We start from the raw sequence: 18628 nt of genomic DNA, 5'->3' as shown, positions 1-18628 counted from the left end.
GATGTGAGCTGATGATTGGCAGCTTGCAGAACTGGCAATGTGCCTCCTTCATGTCTTACCATCCTTTCCTGTGTACTCTAGGACAGCTCAAAAACAGCAACAGAAAGCACCAGCAACACTGCTTATGTACACAGAAATTATCCACCTGAATGTTGGGAGGTGACTGCCATGTACTGCAAGTACTGCAGGCTTCCCCAAACCCATCCATTTTCTTGTTCCTCCATTGGGAGTTGGACAGGTTTCAAATGAGTGAATGCACAAAATGTGCTCTGCCGCTGTTGGTTCCAAAACAAACAAACAAAAAATGCTCAGAACTTACTGCTGGTGCAAAGGCTGTGCTTTAACTTCCAGGCAAAGACAGCAAAATACAGCTCTGAGCTGTTGTACACAAGGTCAGCTTCGTTATGCTGTGCACACTGTCCTGAGTTCATTTCAAGCCCCAAAGATAAGCTTGGAGGCCTGCGCTGGCTCAATATACTGAAGCTATGCATCTGAACTCCCTATCCATGCAGCATCCCTACCAATGCTAGCAAGTAGGGGAGATCTTCATTTAAAATCTGGGTTTCCCTCAACACTGCTCATTACTGCACATTCAGTAAGACCAGCAATCTTTGCAACTGTCATAACTTCCATCCCACAACTACACCTAGGAGGAGATGTTTGTTAAACACCAGATTCCAGTCCCTGGGACAATGAATGTGCTGGCAAGCCTCCTGCAGCGATATCTGGTGGCCAGTTGTCAGTACATCCAATTGCGCATACTTGCAATTTGATCTTGACCAATGCAATTTCCTTTCCTTTAGGAATTCTTTTACTGCCTTTATGCCCAAGGGATAGATAGAGAAGATAGCTGTATACAGACTGCTTCGAACTGTGAGGCGAATACCTCAGGGATGATTCTACTTCTGTTTATGGCTATACTCTGATCTACAAGGGCCATTGTAACAAACTGTGAAATTCAGCATTACAGAAAAAAACAAACAAACAAAAAACACAGGGAAATGTATTTTCATGTGTCCAAAAGGGCCCTTTTAGTAATTGATTAAGGTCACAGGCCTTATATGAGAGACTGTGGATTATCAATGGCAGAGAGGCAAAATGACACGCAGAGAGCTGTCATTTAGTAGGATGTGCCTCCTTCTACAAGAGAGTGAATCACTGTTATCCTTTAAAGACAGTTTAGCACTGCTTAAGCACATAGGAAAGTAGGTTTGAATTAGTTGGCTGTGGAAACGACTGTAACTGTATATGTGATGCCAAAGGACAGGACAGCCCGCCCCTGGGTTGCTCTGCCCCAAGTCACTGAGCATTGCAGAGCTCAGACTGGGCAGGGCAGAGGGATCTTAGCAAAAACCAGAAACCTCTGAGGAAGCATTAGAGCTTTACCTTCAATAAAAGCATTGTTTTCAGTTGTGATTCATACTTGTACGGTATCTGTAGGATGTCTTTTAGATACCTGGGTAGCTTAAGATCTTTTGGGAAGGTTAACATCTTTCTTTTCAGCAGCCTTTGGATGGCACAGCCATTCATCTCAGAGACAGTTTTTTTCCCGTGCTCTGTGAATTTCAGTGTGACACTCATTGAAATGTTAACTGCCGGAAACTACCGTGGCCTTCCTCGGGTTGGTTTCTCCACCAAAGGTCAGGGCAGGCTGCCAGGACAGCTCGCCAACCGCACTGCTTTACGGAGCGGCGTTCTCATTGACACCGCAACAGCGGTGGGCAACGGAGTGCTAGGAAAAAGTATGCTGCTAAAGTGGGATCACGTTTCTGGAGCAGACTACATAGAGAAAAGGGTTAGGAAGGTTTTGTAAGGTAGAAGAGACAAAACCTGATTTCTTCTCACCAGACTTCCAGTTGCAGGATGTGGATCAAATGACTCCCGCTTATCGCACCTCCACCCCTAAACTGAAGGAATAAGTGCCTGAAAACTCAGCTTGTGTTACCAAATAAATAGCAAGAATGTGGGATTCCCTATCTGTGCTGCAGGGACTGCCCTCCTTCAGCTTTCTTCTCCTTAATAAAAAAGCTAGGGCATCCGGTTCCTGCGCCCCACTTGGTAGCACAGCACCAGTTAACTCACAGAGCCAGTTCTTGACACGTCAGAAAAGAGCAGATTTAAAATTCTCTTTGCAGTCCCTGGCCTGGCACACGTGTGTTCTCACAGACTCGTCCACGACACCGCCGAACTGCAGACTTTCCCACAGGATGCATGCCTCATGCTGTACAACAGGATAATCACGCCCAGTGGCAGAAATAAATTAGCATAGCAATCTCAATCTGGTATTTCCTAATTTTCCTAATCTCCTTCTCCTTCAGTGTTCAGCTGTGCTAATCTAAGCAATATTCTTTTACAGTAATTTCTGGACTTTGCCATTTAAATATATGTATACGTGTTTGTGTATCTCTCCATCTGTCTGTGTCTGTTAATGTATTGGTAAACACAAAAGAAAAAGATAAAAGCCGTTTGTTTTTAATTCTTTCTGAACCCTTTGATCCCTCCTTGCTTGTTTTAGCAGCTGCCCGACTGTTTTTTCTCGTATGTAAACTTCAAAGTCACTCAGAGGTCAAAGCTTGGATGAAGACAGACCGAGGAGAACAGCAGCGGTGAGAACACGCAGTGCGGAGAAGCCGGGGATGTCGGTGGCAGCACATCGCCTCCATCGAGGTGCTGGGGAGATGACCTACGTCTTCGACGTGGCATGCCATGATCTGAGCGTCTGATGTGGTTGTTGAGGCTTCTGTGCTCACTGGGAAATTGTCTCGCAGAGGAGCGAAGGGCACGGCCATGCTCTGGCGGACTTGACATTCACTGGCTGGTCTTGGTTCAGGCAGTCTGGAAATAGCTAAATAGATCACCGTGAAAATACTGGAGAAAAACAGCTTTTTCATGGTTTGTGTTGAATGCAGAGGGCTTCGGGGTTGGGTGCAAGTTCGGATAGCACTTACAATAGCACTGAAATTATTTCCCACAGATGTATTAGCTTGCATTTGTTGCTTCTTCCACTTCCACAGTAAATTCCCACAGGCACTGTGGGAAGAGAGCATCCTTCTGTAGTGCTGGGCCTCCCCACCAGGGCTAAGAAGGGTTTCAGGCTTAGGAAGTACTTGAAACGCTCCCGATACAAGGAGCACATCTAATGTGTGCCTTGTTGTCCCTTGTTAACATAACCAGAAGCCACATTGCTCTCTGCTGCTTCTCACTCAACAACCTTTTTCTGCTGGTTCCGGGCCACTTAGCATCATTCTTTTCCTTAATGAGTTTCACATCAGTTCTCATTTTAGCTGAGAGAAATAATTTTTGGGCCAGTTTCAATGAGTTTTGCAAGAATTAAAGTGATACTCACTTTTTCATTAGTGACTCTTTACCACTAACACAGCTCTGCTTACTCCTGATTTCCGTGCCTCTACGCGTTAATGCAAAAGCAGAGAAGGAAAAAAACAAAAACACAGCGAGAGAAAAGAAAGAAAAAGTGTTAATGTGGGAAGAGAAAGCAAAAGTGTGAAGTGGCTCTGTGAAGAGCCACGTGGGTGCAAAGAGAAGCGACAGGGACGCAGGGAAAAGCAGCTGGAAAGCAGGAGTGTGGAGAAAAATGAGGCTAGGAGGAGGGGTAAAGGGGAGCAGGAGTGGGAGCGGGGAGATTAAGGATGGTCCCAAGGGATGGGGTAACGGGCAGGAAGGAAAGCCAAATAAGGAGCACAGAGTCATGTAGTTTATGCGGTGAGAACAAGAGATGGCCTTAACAGCAGCACTTTGCAGTGCTGGCGAACTGCATGATGTGTACTCAGCTTGGAGTAGCTGTCCTGGCTCTTCAGGAGGCGGCCTAGGAAAGAAGATTATGGCTTCATTTGAATCAATTCCTAACCCGGAGTCTCTCCCTATAAAGGATGCTATAAAGGATGAGTATCGTGTTGCACTGAATGACAACTGGAGTGCGTTGGGGTTTGTGCATTGTCACTGATTCTAATGCCTTTTGTGTTGAGCCTGCTGAAAACAAAGGTCAAGTACCAGCACATTCTGCTTTCTGTGAGAGATTTAATTAAATCCGAAGGACAAAGGCAGGGTACTAGAAACCACCACCAGTGGGAAAGATGCTTCATTTTGTATTACTATTTTTCAATATCAGTTTGTCCGTAGCTGCTTTGTAATGCTGTCTTATTTTATTTTGGTGCGATGACAGGAGAATAAACATTTAAATATCCATCTGAGTCCTGCAGATGCTACTTTCTGCAAATAAAGCATTTGTTCTGTACAGGCTTGGAAACAGCTGCTCAGAAACAGAGAGGAAGCGCATGGAGAAGGATGGGACAACTTTGGAATGCAGTTTTGGTCCTGGCACTTCAGTGAGTGTAAATCGTAGGGCTTGAAATGGACTGGGCTGTATAAGATTTTATTATACTTTAGTGACAATAAAATCAAACCTGAGAGATTCAGCAATTAATAGCACACTGCTAATGACGGAGTCCTCATGAATAACCTGAGTAAACTGCCCAGCTAACCGCATTGTGAAAGGCTCAGAAATCACCAAATGGAAAACACTTTTCCCTTCCTGCTACCACAGGTCATGGTAGCAGGTGATAAGGCAGGCATTTGCATTCAGCTGGTAATAAGGCACCACCGAGCTACCTCTGGAGCATGGGGAGCCATTGGGCAGATTTGGCAGCACAGGCATACAGACTCAGGAAGATAGACAGGATGAAGTCATACGTCTAAAAGCACAAGAAGCCATCCAGTTTACCCACAGTTTTGAAATGTTGTATGACTAATGTGGCTATATTTCACAGTGTAGGATTTTGCCTTGTAGACTGCAACAAGATTTTTCAAGAAATGTGGAAAGGCTGAGGGCTTGGATGCATGGAGCAGGTCATGCTCCATCATTACATGTTCTGATGGGGAATGGACCTTCTGAGCACAGCCTGAAACCCTCAGCAAGTACAAGCGGGAATGTATTTCAGGGGGGACACCCCCTGCGACACCATTTCACACAGTAATGTATCTCTCACATGGCAGAGCCCCTAGCTCCTGGCTGATTTGCTCATCCAGTGCTCTGTTTTTAATGAATGGACTCTTGCATGGTACTGGTGGTGGGCTGCCATGCTCTCTGCACAGCTCTGCGCCACTATGCAGACATACATGCCTGCAGACATGACTCATTTTGGGGAGTCTGCACATGGTGTTTTGCAACAGCCTGGTCAGGACGTGACAAAGCCAGCATTAGAGCGTGTGCTCAGAACAACACGGTGGCCTCAGGCGCTTACAGACAACAAACCTGGCCAAGAGACAATTCTCTTCCCTAGCGCATGGGGCTCTGAGCAATCTGATGTAGCTGTAGATGTCCCTGTTCACTGCAGGGGAGTTGGAGTAGATGGCCTTTAAGGGTCAGTTGGTCCCTTCCAACTCAAATGATTCATGATTCAATGATTTTCCCTGTTTCCTCCTTGTGTTGTGTTACCATCATGGCGTGTTTGATGGCTCTCCATTGCACCTCTTCCACTTCAGCGAGACCAAGCAAGGTGCCAATTTGCATGACTCAAGTCCTACACACGGTGGGCATGTCCAGTTGACAGGATGCAGGACATGTACACTTTCAGTGAAAGATGCTGTTTGCAAAACTGATTTAGAGACAGACGCAATTACTGCTGGACAAGCGATAAGGCTACAACATTTCAGTGCTTTTCGGGAATGACTCAAGGAGGAAATGGGAACAGCTGACCGAAGATAATCGTATGGTCATCAAATAGGAAATATATTGGCCACAAGGCATTCTTGCCATTCTTACCCACAGCGCAGATAACATCAGTGACCACTGACAGCTACAACTGAATGAATTTTCATAATGAGTTGGATTTAGATTTTTAACAGCTGCACTCTAAGTATCAAAATTACCAGGAGCCAAGCTATTGTGGAGCCTGGGTTTCTTTTAGTGAAAAATTCTTCTACTTATCTGGTTTTCAGTTCCTGGCACTCCTTTGCAGTGGCCATCATTTTCTCCTCCTTGGAGGACAATGACACTGTCTTATCTGTGCCATACAGTGCCTGCAGGAACTCAGCCCACGCCAGCACAGATGTGATTGTGCAATGCAGCTGGATGGAACAGCTGCACAAAGCTGCAGCAACATGACTTTGGGGCTGAACAAGCAACGAGGTGTTCCCAGACACCCATTTCTCTGCTGCTGGTACGCCAGGTAGATAGTTAGAAACTAGCTTGCAGGAGCCTGCAGGTGCAGTGCAGTAATTCTTTCCTCAGCAAATGCGTTTGCAGGTAAAAGGACAGACTCCTAGTCTTGCCACATGTTTTTCAGGCCTGAGGTAGGAGAATGCAACTGCTGCTACTTCAGCGTTGCACCATCACATCTGCAAAGTGCAGCACTGACGTGGTCGGAATTACTGTGGATGTTTTACAGCGTAGATAGCATAATGAGTACGAAGTCATGGCATGGCCACAGCAGTGGAGCACTGGGAACTACTTAAAATTAGATAAACACAAAGCATTTTCACTAAAACAAACCTGGACTCCATAATGGTTTGGATGTAGTATTTGTGGTTTCAGTAATTTGTTGAAAAGCACTTTAGTTCTGAACTAGTCCATAGTTTCATGAAGGTTGGCCACACAAAGAGGAATAAGGATTACAGGTGTGTAATAACAGAACCTAACAAAACACCACGTTTGTCTAGGCATTTCATGGCTACCTCTTTGGTCCGTAAGACTCAGAGGAAAGCTCTGCTCATCACCCAATCTTTTGTTGTTTTGGTAAAGGTGCTACAGCACTGTGGGTGAGAGAGCTGGCAAGCATTTTTGTGGCCACAGGCCACAAATGAGTCAATCAGCTTGTAATTTTTTTAATGGAGTGCTCTACAGGACAGCCTAATCTATCCTGCCATCCCACTGTGATATTTTACGAGTGTCATTACAAAATCGCTCTGAAGAAAAGGGCAGACATGAATTTTCAGGAGATTGCAGCACAAGGTTTGGACAGAAGATTCGAAGGCAATTCCGCCCTTAAGAAAGCTTCTCTCTGACAGTCACTCCAGAAATAAGAGATTGCAGACAAAATGTAGGGCACACAAAATGAAGCTCATACAAACATTATGGATCGTTTCTGAGCTTCCCCAGGCCCAGCAGACAGGCAGTAGGTGACCTGTGGAAGAAGCAGACTGAGTAGGCTCCTTTTTCCCTCTGCCCAAGAAACTGCTGCTGGGGAGGGATGACTTTGAGTGTACACCACTTTTGAGATGGACCTCAGGAGGGTGTGAGTTCCTTGCCTTGGGTCCATCACTTTGCCAGGTTTTGCTCTCATCAGATGAAGAAGCTATGAGCCTTTGTCTTTGTTCTGAATTGGTTTAAGGCAGTGCCTCTGACCTGAAGTTATCAGTTTAACTGCGGGATAAAGTGATATAATATTACCGCCTTTCAAGTATTCAAAGCTGAATTACCCAACATGGTGTTTTGCAACAAGAAGTAGGAAGTTTAGTGCCTTTTATCTTTGAGGAGGGGAAGGAGAGAAGAAAAAGCAAGATTAACCCTTTGATTTTAGACCTGAGGAAGCCTTCTCATTACTTTGGAACACTTCATGTTCTGCCTATGAGTATCAACTGCCATTCTGCCTACAGAAGGGTCGCACAAAGCCAGCTCCCGTTACTCCAGCGAAGTTATGAAATGAGCAGTTTAGAAGTTAATTATCTGCCAAAGTCTGAAACAGTTAAATATTTTCCAGGCCCAAGATAAAAACATAGCTTTCTATGGATTTGACACAGTCTTCAGCAAAAGAGCAAAGCATTTACAGGCAGTGCAGATCTTTAGGACAATATACACAAGGTAAACAGGGAGAATCAAAGCTAGTTTACTTTTAAACTCAGCCCAGCTTACTTTTCAACTTTTGTCTTCAGAAGAACAACTATGTGAGTGAGGACTGGCAAACTGCAGCCACAGGAAATATTATATGTATACGTGGGTCAAGTAGGAGTAAGGTGGGGTGGGAGAAAATTGTTCTGGGAGAGAGCCTGAGAGAAGGAACTGAGGAAATGGGAAGAACAGGTCTTAATGTTGTAGATGATTCATGGCTAACAAATTAACAGCAGGTGAGACTCATGATAGCTTAATGTACAAAGAGGTCTGTAATGACAGCGATTGCTTTGCTTATAATGGAATTAAAAAGAAACAATTCTGTGCTGCTTATATCCTGATAGGTGATGTCATCAGATTAATTTTTAGCTCCTGCCTTAATATACTCCTAACTTTCTGAGACCTTCATTTTCTTTCAGGCTAAAGTTTTCCATGGTTGGTGTTTGGGGTTTTCTTTTTCTTTTTGACTGAGAGTTGAATTTGGTTGAGTTTTTGAAGATTTCAAGCCAAAAGTACTTTTAAGCTCCAGGACAGTGAAAACAAAAAGCCTTTTCCCAAGGTAAGAGAAGGATTTCTAGCATCTTAACGTTTTCTGTACCCTTCAAGTGGCTTCAGTAGGAAATCAGTATTTGCCATGGAATCAGTCCTTCTTGAGGTATGAAGCTTTCAGCATTCCAGTGAAATTTTGGTTTGATTTGGTTTTAAATTGCTTTGTGAGCTTTTGCCATACATTGGTCACAGGCTTTTTCCACTCCTTTGAAGCATAAGAGCAAAGAGAGCCCATGCCATAACTGTAGTCGTGGTCTACATTGGCCTGAGCCATCTGGTGACCAGATATTTACCCAGTGGATTGCTATCTATGGACTCGCAGCTCTCCTCCTTTCCAGACAGAGCAAAAGTTGCTTTGGGAGGGTTTATGCTGAGCTGTTTATGCAACTCTGCCCTTGTCTGCTAGCAGCAGCCACATCTGTGTTTGCACTGGAGCAGGCCATCCCATTCAGTTTGCTTCCCGGCTTGCAACAGTTTCCTCTCTCAAACCTCGCCCTCCCCAAATCCTGACCAAACCTGTCCACTGCAACACTTCGGGAAGGTGACTATTTTTTGGCCTATTTCTTGCTCATTCTAGAGAACAACAAAGATCCAGGTGCTCTGTTTCTCATTTATCACTCACCATGCACAAGCTGCCTGGTCATGTAGCTGGAGCCCTCCATGTCTATTAATGTCAGTGACACATACGCATTTATACATGTATATTTTGCAATGTTTGACCATCTACAGATGTTTGAAAGATACTACTTTCACTGAGTATATCCACGCCAAACTCCCTTTTTTACTGATCATATTCCAGTTTGTCTTCACTTGCTCATAGTTTTTATTCTCTAGGTAATTTTTATTCTCTTCTGCTTTTATTCTGTTTTCATTCTTACATTTTCCCTCATCCTGCAAGAACCAAAATGCCTTATTTTTCTTGTGCTACGCAGCATGAATGATATCTGTCATTTTTCTTTGTTTTCTCTCTCCCATTGGTACAATTCTGTAACGTGTTCACTACTTTAACCTACAGTGTGTAATTCCTTCAGGAGTTCTGCCAGCGTGCAGCCTGCAAGGGAAGCCTCTTGGGGTCACTTGGAGCTACCTATAGCTACCAGCATCCACCCCTCAACACAGCCTTTTTCACATTTTGCAGGTACATTAAGCCCAGTGTTGGTATGAGTTTTTCATTACCTAAAGTCAGTTTGGTTATGTTGATGTACCATTGGTCCTTGCCTGAAATGCTGAGAGCTCCTGCAAAAGGCCTTTCTGGTGCACAGGTGAGCTTTAGCTACGGCAAAATGTTTTGCCTAAGGAGGGTGTTTGTTGACCACAGCTTTCATCTCAGAGCTTTAAGAAATACTGGCCTGTGCTGCTAGGTGCCCTGAAGGCTTGAGTTGTGGTGAACCTGACTCAGTACCGTATGGCAAACAAGGAAAAAGGGTGGTGGACCAAAGTCTGGCTTCATGTAACACGATTTAACTGTTGTAGGTTTCATGTTGACTAAGTAGGAGGTTGAACATGAAGGCAGATCCCACATTACCGACTTGACTGAATATGGTGAGCAAGATTTAGCCTCATTTTTGCCTTGTGTAACTCCTCTAAGTCAAGAGTTGCATCAGAAGTTAGTGAGTTTTCTATTCTCTTTTTCTATGAGCGTTCTTAAAGGTACACACTTGGTGACTTAAGAAATTGAGACAGCCTTTGGTTTTTAATTCAGTCATCAAGACATTTAATTCAGTCGTTCTTAGCTTTTTCATGTGAGGATGAAGAGAACAGCGCCTGCCCAGAGAGGGCCCAGCTAATACTTGGCTACTGAAACCTGCTGTGATTTACAGTCTTATTCCATCTCCAGTATTAGATGTTTCATACTTTTCAAGAGAGAAAAATAAAAAAAAATAATAAAAAAAAGATTTTTCAGGCTTGCCGACTTCATCAGCACAGTGTTACTGGGTCGTATGTGTGTTGAGTAATTTCCTTTCATTCAGCAAAAGCTAGCTACATTCAAAAATACAGGACACAGCAAATGCAGGAAGAAGAAATTGTCCAGTTTTAGTTTGCAGGTTATCAGGAAGCAAAAACAAACTAAGATGTGTTCACTGCATTATAGCTGCTAATCTAGGATGGAACTTCATATAGTTTCTAAGTGGGCAGTGCTAGAAATACGGAAGTTCTTTATCATAAAGATATGCTCTGAGTCCAGCTCGTGAAAATACATTTGAAGAGCCAAGCATGTGAATGAGTGTTCACTGGAGTACAATCTATTACATTGCATGGGATGCCCCATCCCTGGAGGCATTCAAAGCCAGGCTGGATGTGGCTCTGGGCAGCCTGGTCTGGTGGTTGGCGACCCTGCACATAGCAGGGGGGTTAAACTCGATGATCACTGTGGTCTTTTTCAACCTAGGCCATTCTATGATTCTATGATGATTCTCTGATTACGCTGGTGAGTTACAACATGAGCATTTTATCACAGCAGACACATTTAACCCATAACTGTTTTTAAAATTAGCATTTATTTTCTCTTTTGCTCCCCTTGATGTTTTCAAAGCAGGGCTCACAGTTTCCTAGACCACTGGCTGAAGCTCTTCCCACGCAAATTCTGTGGCATTTTGAGACAGACATACATTTTTAGTCCACCATACTCATGAGAAAAGCTCAATCTGATGGACGTGTTCAAAATATACTGTTTGCATGCAGCTGAGCACATGCACAGCAGCTTCCCTCATGAGGAACACTGGAGAAGGTACTGGGCTATACTGCTATTATGGCAAAATCATTCACAGTGTGTGAGCTCAGGCCTTCCCAGTGCCTAGCTCTCCTATCTGAGAATTCCCCAAGGTGTCAAGCCAAGGGGATGGTGTCTCTGAGTGTTGTTTTGGAACTGGGTCACTGAAAAAGCAATGCAAGGCGCACTGAGGAAGTGACTACTTGCTTTGACTACTGCATTTATTTTCAGGCCCCTCACTACAAGAATGACATCAAGGGCACTGGAACATGTTCAGAGAAGGGCAATGAAGCTGAGAGGTCTGGAGCACAAGTATTACAGAGAGTGGCTGAGGGAACTGGGATCGTTCAGTCTGGAGAAGAGGAGACTCAGGGGAGACCTTATTGCTCTCTACAACTCCCTGAGAGGAAGCTGTGGCGGGGTGGGGGTCAGCCTCTTCTCCTGCATAAGTAGTGATAGGATGAGAGGGAATGGCCTCAAGTTGTGCCAGAGGAGGTTCAGGTTGGATATTAGAAGAAATTTCTTCTTAGAAAGAGCAGTGCTGCAGTGGCACAGGCTGCCCAGGGAGGTGGTGCAGTCACTGCCCCTGGAGGTGTTCAAGAACCGTGTGGGTGTGGCACTGAGAGAAATGATTTTGTGGGTGATACTGGTGGTGGGTGGGTGGTCGAACAAGATGATCTTAGAGGTCTTTTCCAATCTGAACCATTCTATGATTCCCTTGCAAAACTGCTGACATGCAGTGAAGAGTTGGGCCTGCACTCTGCTGGGTGCCTAACTGCACCATGGCAAGCTCTGCATCATTCCATGGCAGTTTTTACCCTGTTTAATACCAAGGCTGCAAGGAGCGCTTCTTTCTCTATGCATAAATAAAGACAGCAGGCAGTGAATATCCATGCTGGAACAGCTGACGCGCCCAAGTGCTTGGCTACGGATCTCTTTGTTTCTTAGTCACGTCTGTGGAAACACCTCGTAGCGCTAGTGACTTAAGCCCTCACACAGCGCCCTCACTGACCCAAACCCCCTGGCGCCATCCCCGTGGGCAGCAGCACCGCGCAGGGCCACCTGCACGACCCGTCACCACCCCGTCGGTGCCGGAGCCCCTCCCCTAACCAACCGCCCCTCACCACCGCCCCGCACGCGCCCTGCCCACCCTCCGCGCGCCCCGCCCATCTCCTTCCCGGGCCCCGCGGGCACGGCGTGCGCGCGCTTCCACCGACCGTTGGGCGGCGGAGAAGGAACGCTGCCCCCGCCTCGCGCGCGCATACCTTCCGCCTCCTCCCTCCTGCGCGTGCGTGCTGCGCATCCGTCCCAGGCGCCCCCCCCCCCCCCCCGCCGCCTCACTGTTCAAACAGGAAGGCGGACATGTTGGTGCCGTTCGCTGCTCCCCTCGCAGCCGGACCTCGCGCTCTGCCCTCCCCTTGAGCCGCCTCCTTCCTTCCTGCCTCTCACGCCGCTCGGTCCCGGGGCGGTCCGGGCTGCGGCAGGTTGAGGAGCGGCGGCGAGCGGCGAGGAAGAAGAGGAAGGAAGATGCCGTTATCGCCTCTCCGCCGCTGAAGCGCTCCCGCGGGGCGCTGCTGGCACGGCCCAGGAGGGGGGCAGCGTGCCCCGCGCTACCTGCGCCCATGGACGGAGCGAGCCCGAGGCACTGAGGCGCGGCGCCGGGAGGGCTGTCCTGCCTTGTGGGTCGTTTTGCTTCGCGCTGCGCCTCTCTCACCTCCCCCCCCCTCCTCGGTTCGTCGTCGCTTCTTCGGGCTTCCCGGACCCGGCCGCTGCTGCAGGGCGAGAAGGAGGAACCGCTACGCTGCTGCCAGCGCGGCTGCCCGGCCGCGGGAATGAGGCCGCTGCGGCGCGGGGGCCCGCGCGGAGGCGGGAGGGCGCGGAGAGCCGCGGCGGGGCTGTGAGCGGCGGGAGCGCCCGCGGCCCTCTCCTCCCTCGGCGCGGCGTGGGGACTCGCCCGGAGACCGCCGTGATTGAAGGGACTGCGCGGGAAGCGCTCCGCAGCCCTGCGTAGGCTCTGCGGTTTCTCTTTTGTGCGTGCTGGTTCCTGTTTTTGCTGCCTTTTTTTTTTCCTCCTTTTTTAATTTTTTTTTATGTTTTCCTTTTTCGTCGTTTTTAACGTTTGATCTGGAATAAGGGAAGCTTTTTCATCGTCGGAAACATGTCGACGGGAGAAAGTTTTGAGTCTCGGTTCGAAAAAATCGACGGGACTTTAAAGGATCCCAAATCCGAAGTGAACGTGGACTGTTTGCTGGTAAGTGAGGGGTGACGATGGGCCCTGGGGCCCTCTCCTCTATTTCCCTGCCCGGTGGCATCGCATCGCGCCTGCCCTCCTGATTCATGGCCCTGCGCCGGTCCTGTGTGCAGGCAGATAGCTTTGGTGTGATCCGCTGACCGCTGAGCGAGGTCCTCTTCGAGTGAGGCGCTGGCACAGCTGCCCAGAGAAGCTGTGGTGCCCCATCCCTGGAGGCGCTCAAGGCCAGGTTGGATGGAGCCCTGGGCAGCTGAGCTGCTGGGTGGCAGACCTGCCCACGGCACGGGGCGGGCTTTGAGGTCCCTTCCAGAAAAGTTACTCTGTGTTTCTGTGGTTCTCTTAGTGCTGCAGTATTTAACTACAACATGACTTCTCCGTCTTGACGTTTGCAGTGGAAAAATGCCGTGAATAACAGCTGAAGGATTAAGGTGCCCTTGCAGGTGGGGTAGTATTCAAAGTAGAGGAGCTAAGTGCACGCTAAACTAGTTGCTGTGCTAGGTCTGAGGTTCACAGCTGCCTGCTAGTTGTTTCCCTGTTTCCCACACTTGATGGCTCAGTTGCTCTCTGGTGCTTTCAGTGTTGTAACTGCATCATGAGCAAGCAAGCATAACGCTTCCTGACATAAACTCAATGCTGTTTGACAGTTGCTTGCACAAAAGTGGGTGATGCTTCAGTTCTGGCTATAAAAAGTACCAAAACATGTGCCAAATCCAGCCAGTTTGGGATGTGGATGGATCCTTGGATTATGCCTAAAGATATCCTCAAGTAGCGCGGGTTTGTTTCCCTTTCATGCTAAGCTAGTGAATGTAGGAAGTGATAAAAGTTCGGAAGTGTGTAGGTGGGTCCCCATCTCCCCCTTCTCCTGTCACAAAGAGAACAAGTCAATGGGGTTTGTTCCTAGCGTGAACTCTGACATTTGGGGGAGGGGATTGGAGGAGGGAATGGCTCTTAATAGTCATTCTTCCACCTCTGTAGCGTGGATTTTTAGCATGTAGCTTGCTTGAGCATATAGCAGCGGAGAAATGAAAACCCTGTGAAAGACTGTGCACGGGTTCATGGTAGCGTGCTCTCTGTTCAGCTGATTGGTGATGCTGAGGTGCTGACAGGTCAGACCTGCCACCCTGGACCGAAGCAGGACCTTGTTTTTGCCACAAAGGAAAACAGTGCTGCATCTTTCAGGCAACTTACTGTTTTGGTTCTAGTTTACATATCTTTAATCTCTGAACCACAGCTGACGAGAACAGAGATGATGCTTAGGATATACTTACTGCATTGTGATGACTTAAGCCAGCACTGTCAAATCCTATGTTTTTATACCCAGCATCTACTGATAGAAGTCAAAGGTACACAACCATGTCAGTTTGGACAGTAACTGGACACAGTCTGCTAGTGTGTGCATTGGCCCTTCTATGGAGGCTTTCCCACGGTAGTACTAAAGAGGCTGCAGATAGCAAACATGCAGTTGATATAGTTTTTATCTGTATTATTTGATCTCAGCAGTTTAAGGGTTTACTTTCATTTTAGTTACGTTAATAGCTATTTGGAGCTGAGCTGTAGTCAGGTTGGGAATGAACTTATTGGGATGCTTCCTATCATGCTTCTGTTAAGTTTTGGAATATATGTTTGCATCTCAGATCTTAAGAATGACCTTTAAAGTTAGTTTTTTTTAAGCAGTTTTCTTAGGTTTTTGGCATACATTTGAGTGTTCTCTTAAAAGCAGCTTCATATGGTATAGTCATCAGGATTACTGTTGTTAACCCTCATTATAGGTAATGTTGTCTTACAAAATGCCAATTTAAAGAAGTGCTCCAGAAGAAATCATCTGGTAGGTTAACTTTGTGTTTGGTTACAGTATCACTCTTTTTATCTTTCCTCAGTTCCAAGGCTTTTTTTCCCTCAGAATTGGAGCATGTAACCCTTTGTTAAGGAGTCAAAATACTTTACATCTCTTCTTAGTGTGATTCACACTGCAAACATTGTTCTTAGCTCTAGGCTTATATTTAAATTCATAACCTATATGGTTATTTTTTAAAGGAGGAAAAGCTGAGGTGTATTTGGTCTGGACCTGAGGTACTTTTGTGAGATGAGCCCTTTTCCTTAGGCTAGAGGAACTTATGCCAGCTCTCTAGGCCTGGTATGTAAGTAAAAATACTGTTTTTTATGATCAGACTTGATCCAAAAAAAGTTTATCCATTTTTATGATACCTGTTAAAACCTTTAGTTCTTTTGAGAAAAGACATAAATTGGTGTCATTTAGTGTTTTCACATTTTCTCATCAATGGTATTATCTAACTCTTAATCATCTATTGTACAGATGCTTTTAATTCAGCTTCCAGTATTTGAGACGTGTAGGCTTAAAAATGCTGGAGTTTCTTTCGTTTGAAGAAACTTATGTTGCCCTTCTTAGTCCCTGATCAGTCTGTAGTTCTTCTACAGTAGGAGGTAGATATGGAGTAACCTGAACAGCAGTTCTGTGATTTTTTTGTGTCTGTGTGGATGTCCCAAGGTAGTTTCTTTGTGCTGGAAGTATCCTAAATCTATATGTGTGCTAGTATTAGAACAATAATGTGTCTGGAGGAAGAGGTGGGGGAAGGCCTGATACAAAGGAAGGTGTGTTATGGGTTCAGGAAGGTGTGGGAGAAGAGTTGTGACAACAGAGCTGGCAGAAAAGGCAGACTGGGAACTATGGAACTTCACTGTACATGACACAGGAAGGAAATTCACAAAGCTGAGGCATAGGAGGGAGAAGGGAATAAGAGAAAATGGGGAAAAATAAGCAACTGTAATAAAAGCAGAGTTTAAAAACTGACTCCAAGTTGCAACTGTCCATAACTAAATTTGCATCTTTGCAGTTTCCATGTAGTTGATTTAGTACTGGGCTGGGAAAGCACAGACAGGGTCATTTCCAGTGAGCCATGAGGAGGCCAGAGCCTGCATTCTTTGTAAAGTATGTGCTACAGCATCATGTAGGGCTTTTCTCAAAATCAGGCCTTAGGATTTTTAGTCTTGCAAAGATGTGTGACTGCTTTACAGCCTTTGTACGAGGGTGTGTGATAACCAGGTACTGGGAGCACCATGGCTGTGATAAATAGAGTTAAGGGCAGTGTAAATAACTGTTCCTTATCTTGAGCTCATTATTCCATTAATGTTATTAAGCAATAAAATGCAGTATTCTCTGTGCATGGTTTTCCAACAGCTTTGGAATAAAACCAGGTTTCTTTCATCTCCGTGTTCCCAATTAAATCCTTGGAGTTCACGTGCTCCCGGTTTTTGGAGAGCAGGGAGGGAGAGCTATAATTTGTGCATGGATAAAGGGCTTGTTGACCTGAGGCAGCCTGTGCTTGTGATTGATTTGAAAAGTAAATGTTCATGAAAATGCTTTTTGGGGCTGTCTTTGCTCTGATAAATACCCCCAAAGAGTCTGCATTTTATGTGTGTGCTTGAGTAACTCCAATATTCAGTCACCTACCTGAGTAGGCAATGAAGACTTTTTCAATGTTCTCAGTCTTAAGAATATCAGGTCTATCAGCTGTTCAGCAGGTTGGGTTCAAATTAACTGATAATGGTGAAAACTGTGTATGACAAACTTGGTTTATTTAGTCTCAAGAGCTTTCAATTTTTGTTATACCAAAGATACACAAGTGCAGACCTTTTCCTATGTCTAACTAATATGTGGCCGGGTGAAGTCATATTTATCTGCCCTATGTAGGAAAAGGTGAGATTTTCTCCACTCTGGGATTTGGAGTTTTAAATCTGTACTGTTACTAGACCTTCCTTTTCTCCACTGCTTAAAGATTGTTAGAAAGCCCTTCTGGAGACGTAGCTAGAGATTTGTTAAATAAATTACGAAAAAAGAATGCAAGTCAAAGTACGTTCACTTCAGAAGGTCTTAGCTTTAAAAAAAAACCTCTTGAAAATAACTTCTGAAACCACGCTGTTAGAATCTGAGTGGTTAAATGCTGAGAAGCTTTCTCTGTTGCTGATGAAGCTCCTGCACAGAAGAAGCAGGGTTTGGACGTTTTCAGATCAACTCCAGAATGCTGTAAGTAGTCTGCAGGTAGTTCAGGGTAAGGTGGAATGTCAGCACTGACAAAACCTCCTAGGGCGTGTCTCTACAGCTGTTTTGATCTGGTAGGTTTATTGTTCACTAGGATCTAAAGTGAGACTTCTGGCTCATGTAGAATTCTGGGTCTGCAATATGTCCAAGCTAATGTCTAAAACTAGCTGTAATTGTGGGTTAATACTGCCTTCTTACATCTATGAATTAAGACATACGGGTTGATGTGAGATCAATGATAAATACATTATACCTTTGTTAAGGTAGAGTGCAACTGTAAGTTGGCTTTGGAAAGACAATAACTTGGTGGATTTGTGTTTCAGGTTGCACCTTCTAGGAGTCTTCTTACTGTTATGCAGACCTCTAGAGAGCAACAGCAAAAACAATGGGGCTGTCAAAATGTTAGCATTTTGTTCACAGTGTATGGTACATTTTATAGAAGAAACTTAGCCAGTTTCTCTGCTTGTCAAACTATAGAGACTGTGGGCATGTAGTTTTTTTCCTATTCTCAATTTTAATCAAGAATGATAATGGAAGGATAATGTTAAGATGTGTTTCAGCAAGAGGAATGGGAAAGAAGAAACACCCCTAAACTCCCTGGAGGTGTCCAAGGCCAGGTTGGATGGGGCCCTGGGCAACCTGGTCTAGTAAATGGGGAGGTTGGTGGCCCTGCCCAGCAGAGGGGTTGGAGATTCATGATCCTTGAGGTCCCTTCCAACCCAGGCCATTCTGTGATTCTGTGATTGTAATGGATTGTAAATGCTCTTCTGGAGTAATAACGTTTGTAAACAAAATTCTTTCCCTGGCAACTGCGGAGTATTTTCATTTCTTGGAGGTGGTGGAAAGGAAGATGGAAACACATGGAATTAGTTCATTGGACAAACTGCAGGTCTGGAAGTCTTACTTTTTTGAGGAAGATGATAGGCTTGGGAGCTGCTCATTGAGAATGTAATAAATATTTAGAAGCTCTACAGCCAGGTGATATTGGTAGCCTCATAGTTGCTGTTACCACATTCCTTAGGACGTACTTCAACACTATCTGAAAACAAAGTGGTTGTTTTTAGGTCTCTCGCTGAGGAATACTGAGATGTTCATCTCAACACAGGATGCTTCTCCTGAATTTGAGAGGTTCCAAAACATGTATTTAAAAAACTGCTGCTTCTGAACTTGATGCTATTTATCAAAACTCCTTTGTCATCAAGAAATTGCAGTTGTCAG

The 18628-nt window shown here is 45.5% G+C and overlaps 1 protein-coding gene across 2 annotated transcripts in view; it reads left to right on the top strand.

Annotated features, from left to right (window-relative positions):
* Positions 1-12436: 12436 nt before the first annotated feature.
* Positions 12437-18628, top strand: part of ROCK1 (Rho-associated, coiled-coil containing protein kinase 1) — a 77877-nt gene continuing 71685 nt past the window's right edge. For both annotated transcript variants that reach the window (XM_015277931.4, NM_001199448.2), the window contains exon 1: positions 12437-13353. In XM_015277931.4, coding sequence (XP_015133417.2) covers positions 13261-13353 — 93 coding nt within the window. In that variant the 5' untranslated portion in view covers positions 12437-13260. The remainder of the gene's footprint in view (positions 13354-18628) is intronic.

This window comes from Gallus gallus, chromosome 2 (genome assembly GCF_016699485.2).
Source record: "Gallus gallus isolate bGalGal1 chromosome 2, bGalGal1.mat.broiler.GRCg7b, whole genome shotgun sequence".
NCBI lineage: Eukaryota > Metazoa > Chordata > Aves > Galliformes > Phasianidae > Gallus > Gallus gallus.
This window is presented reverse-complemented; position numbering and strand designations above follow the sequence as displayed.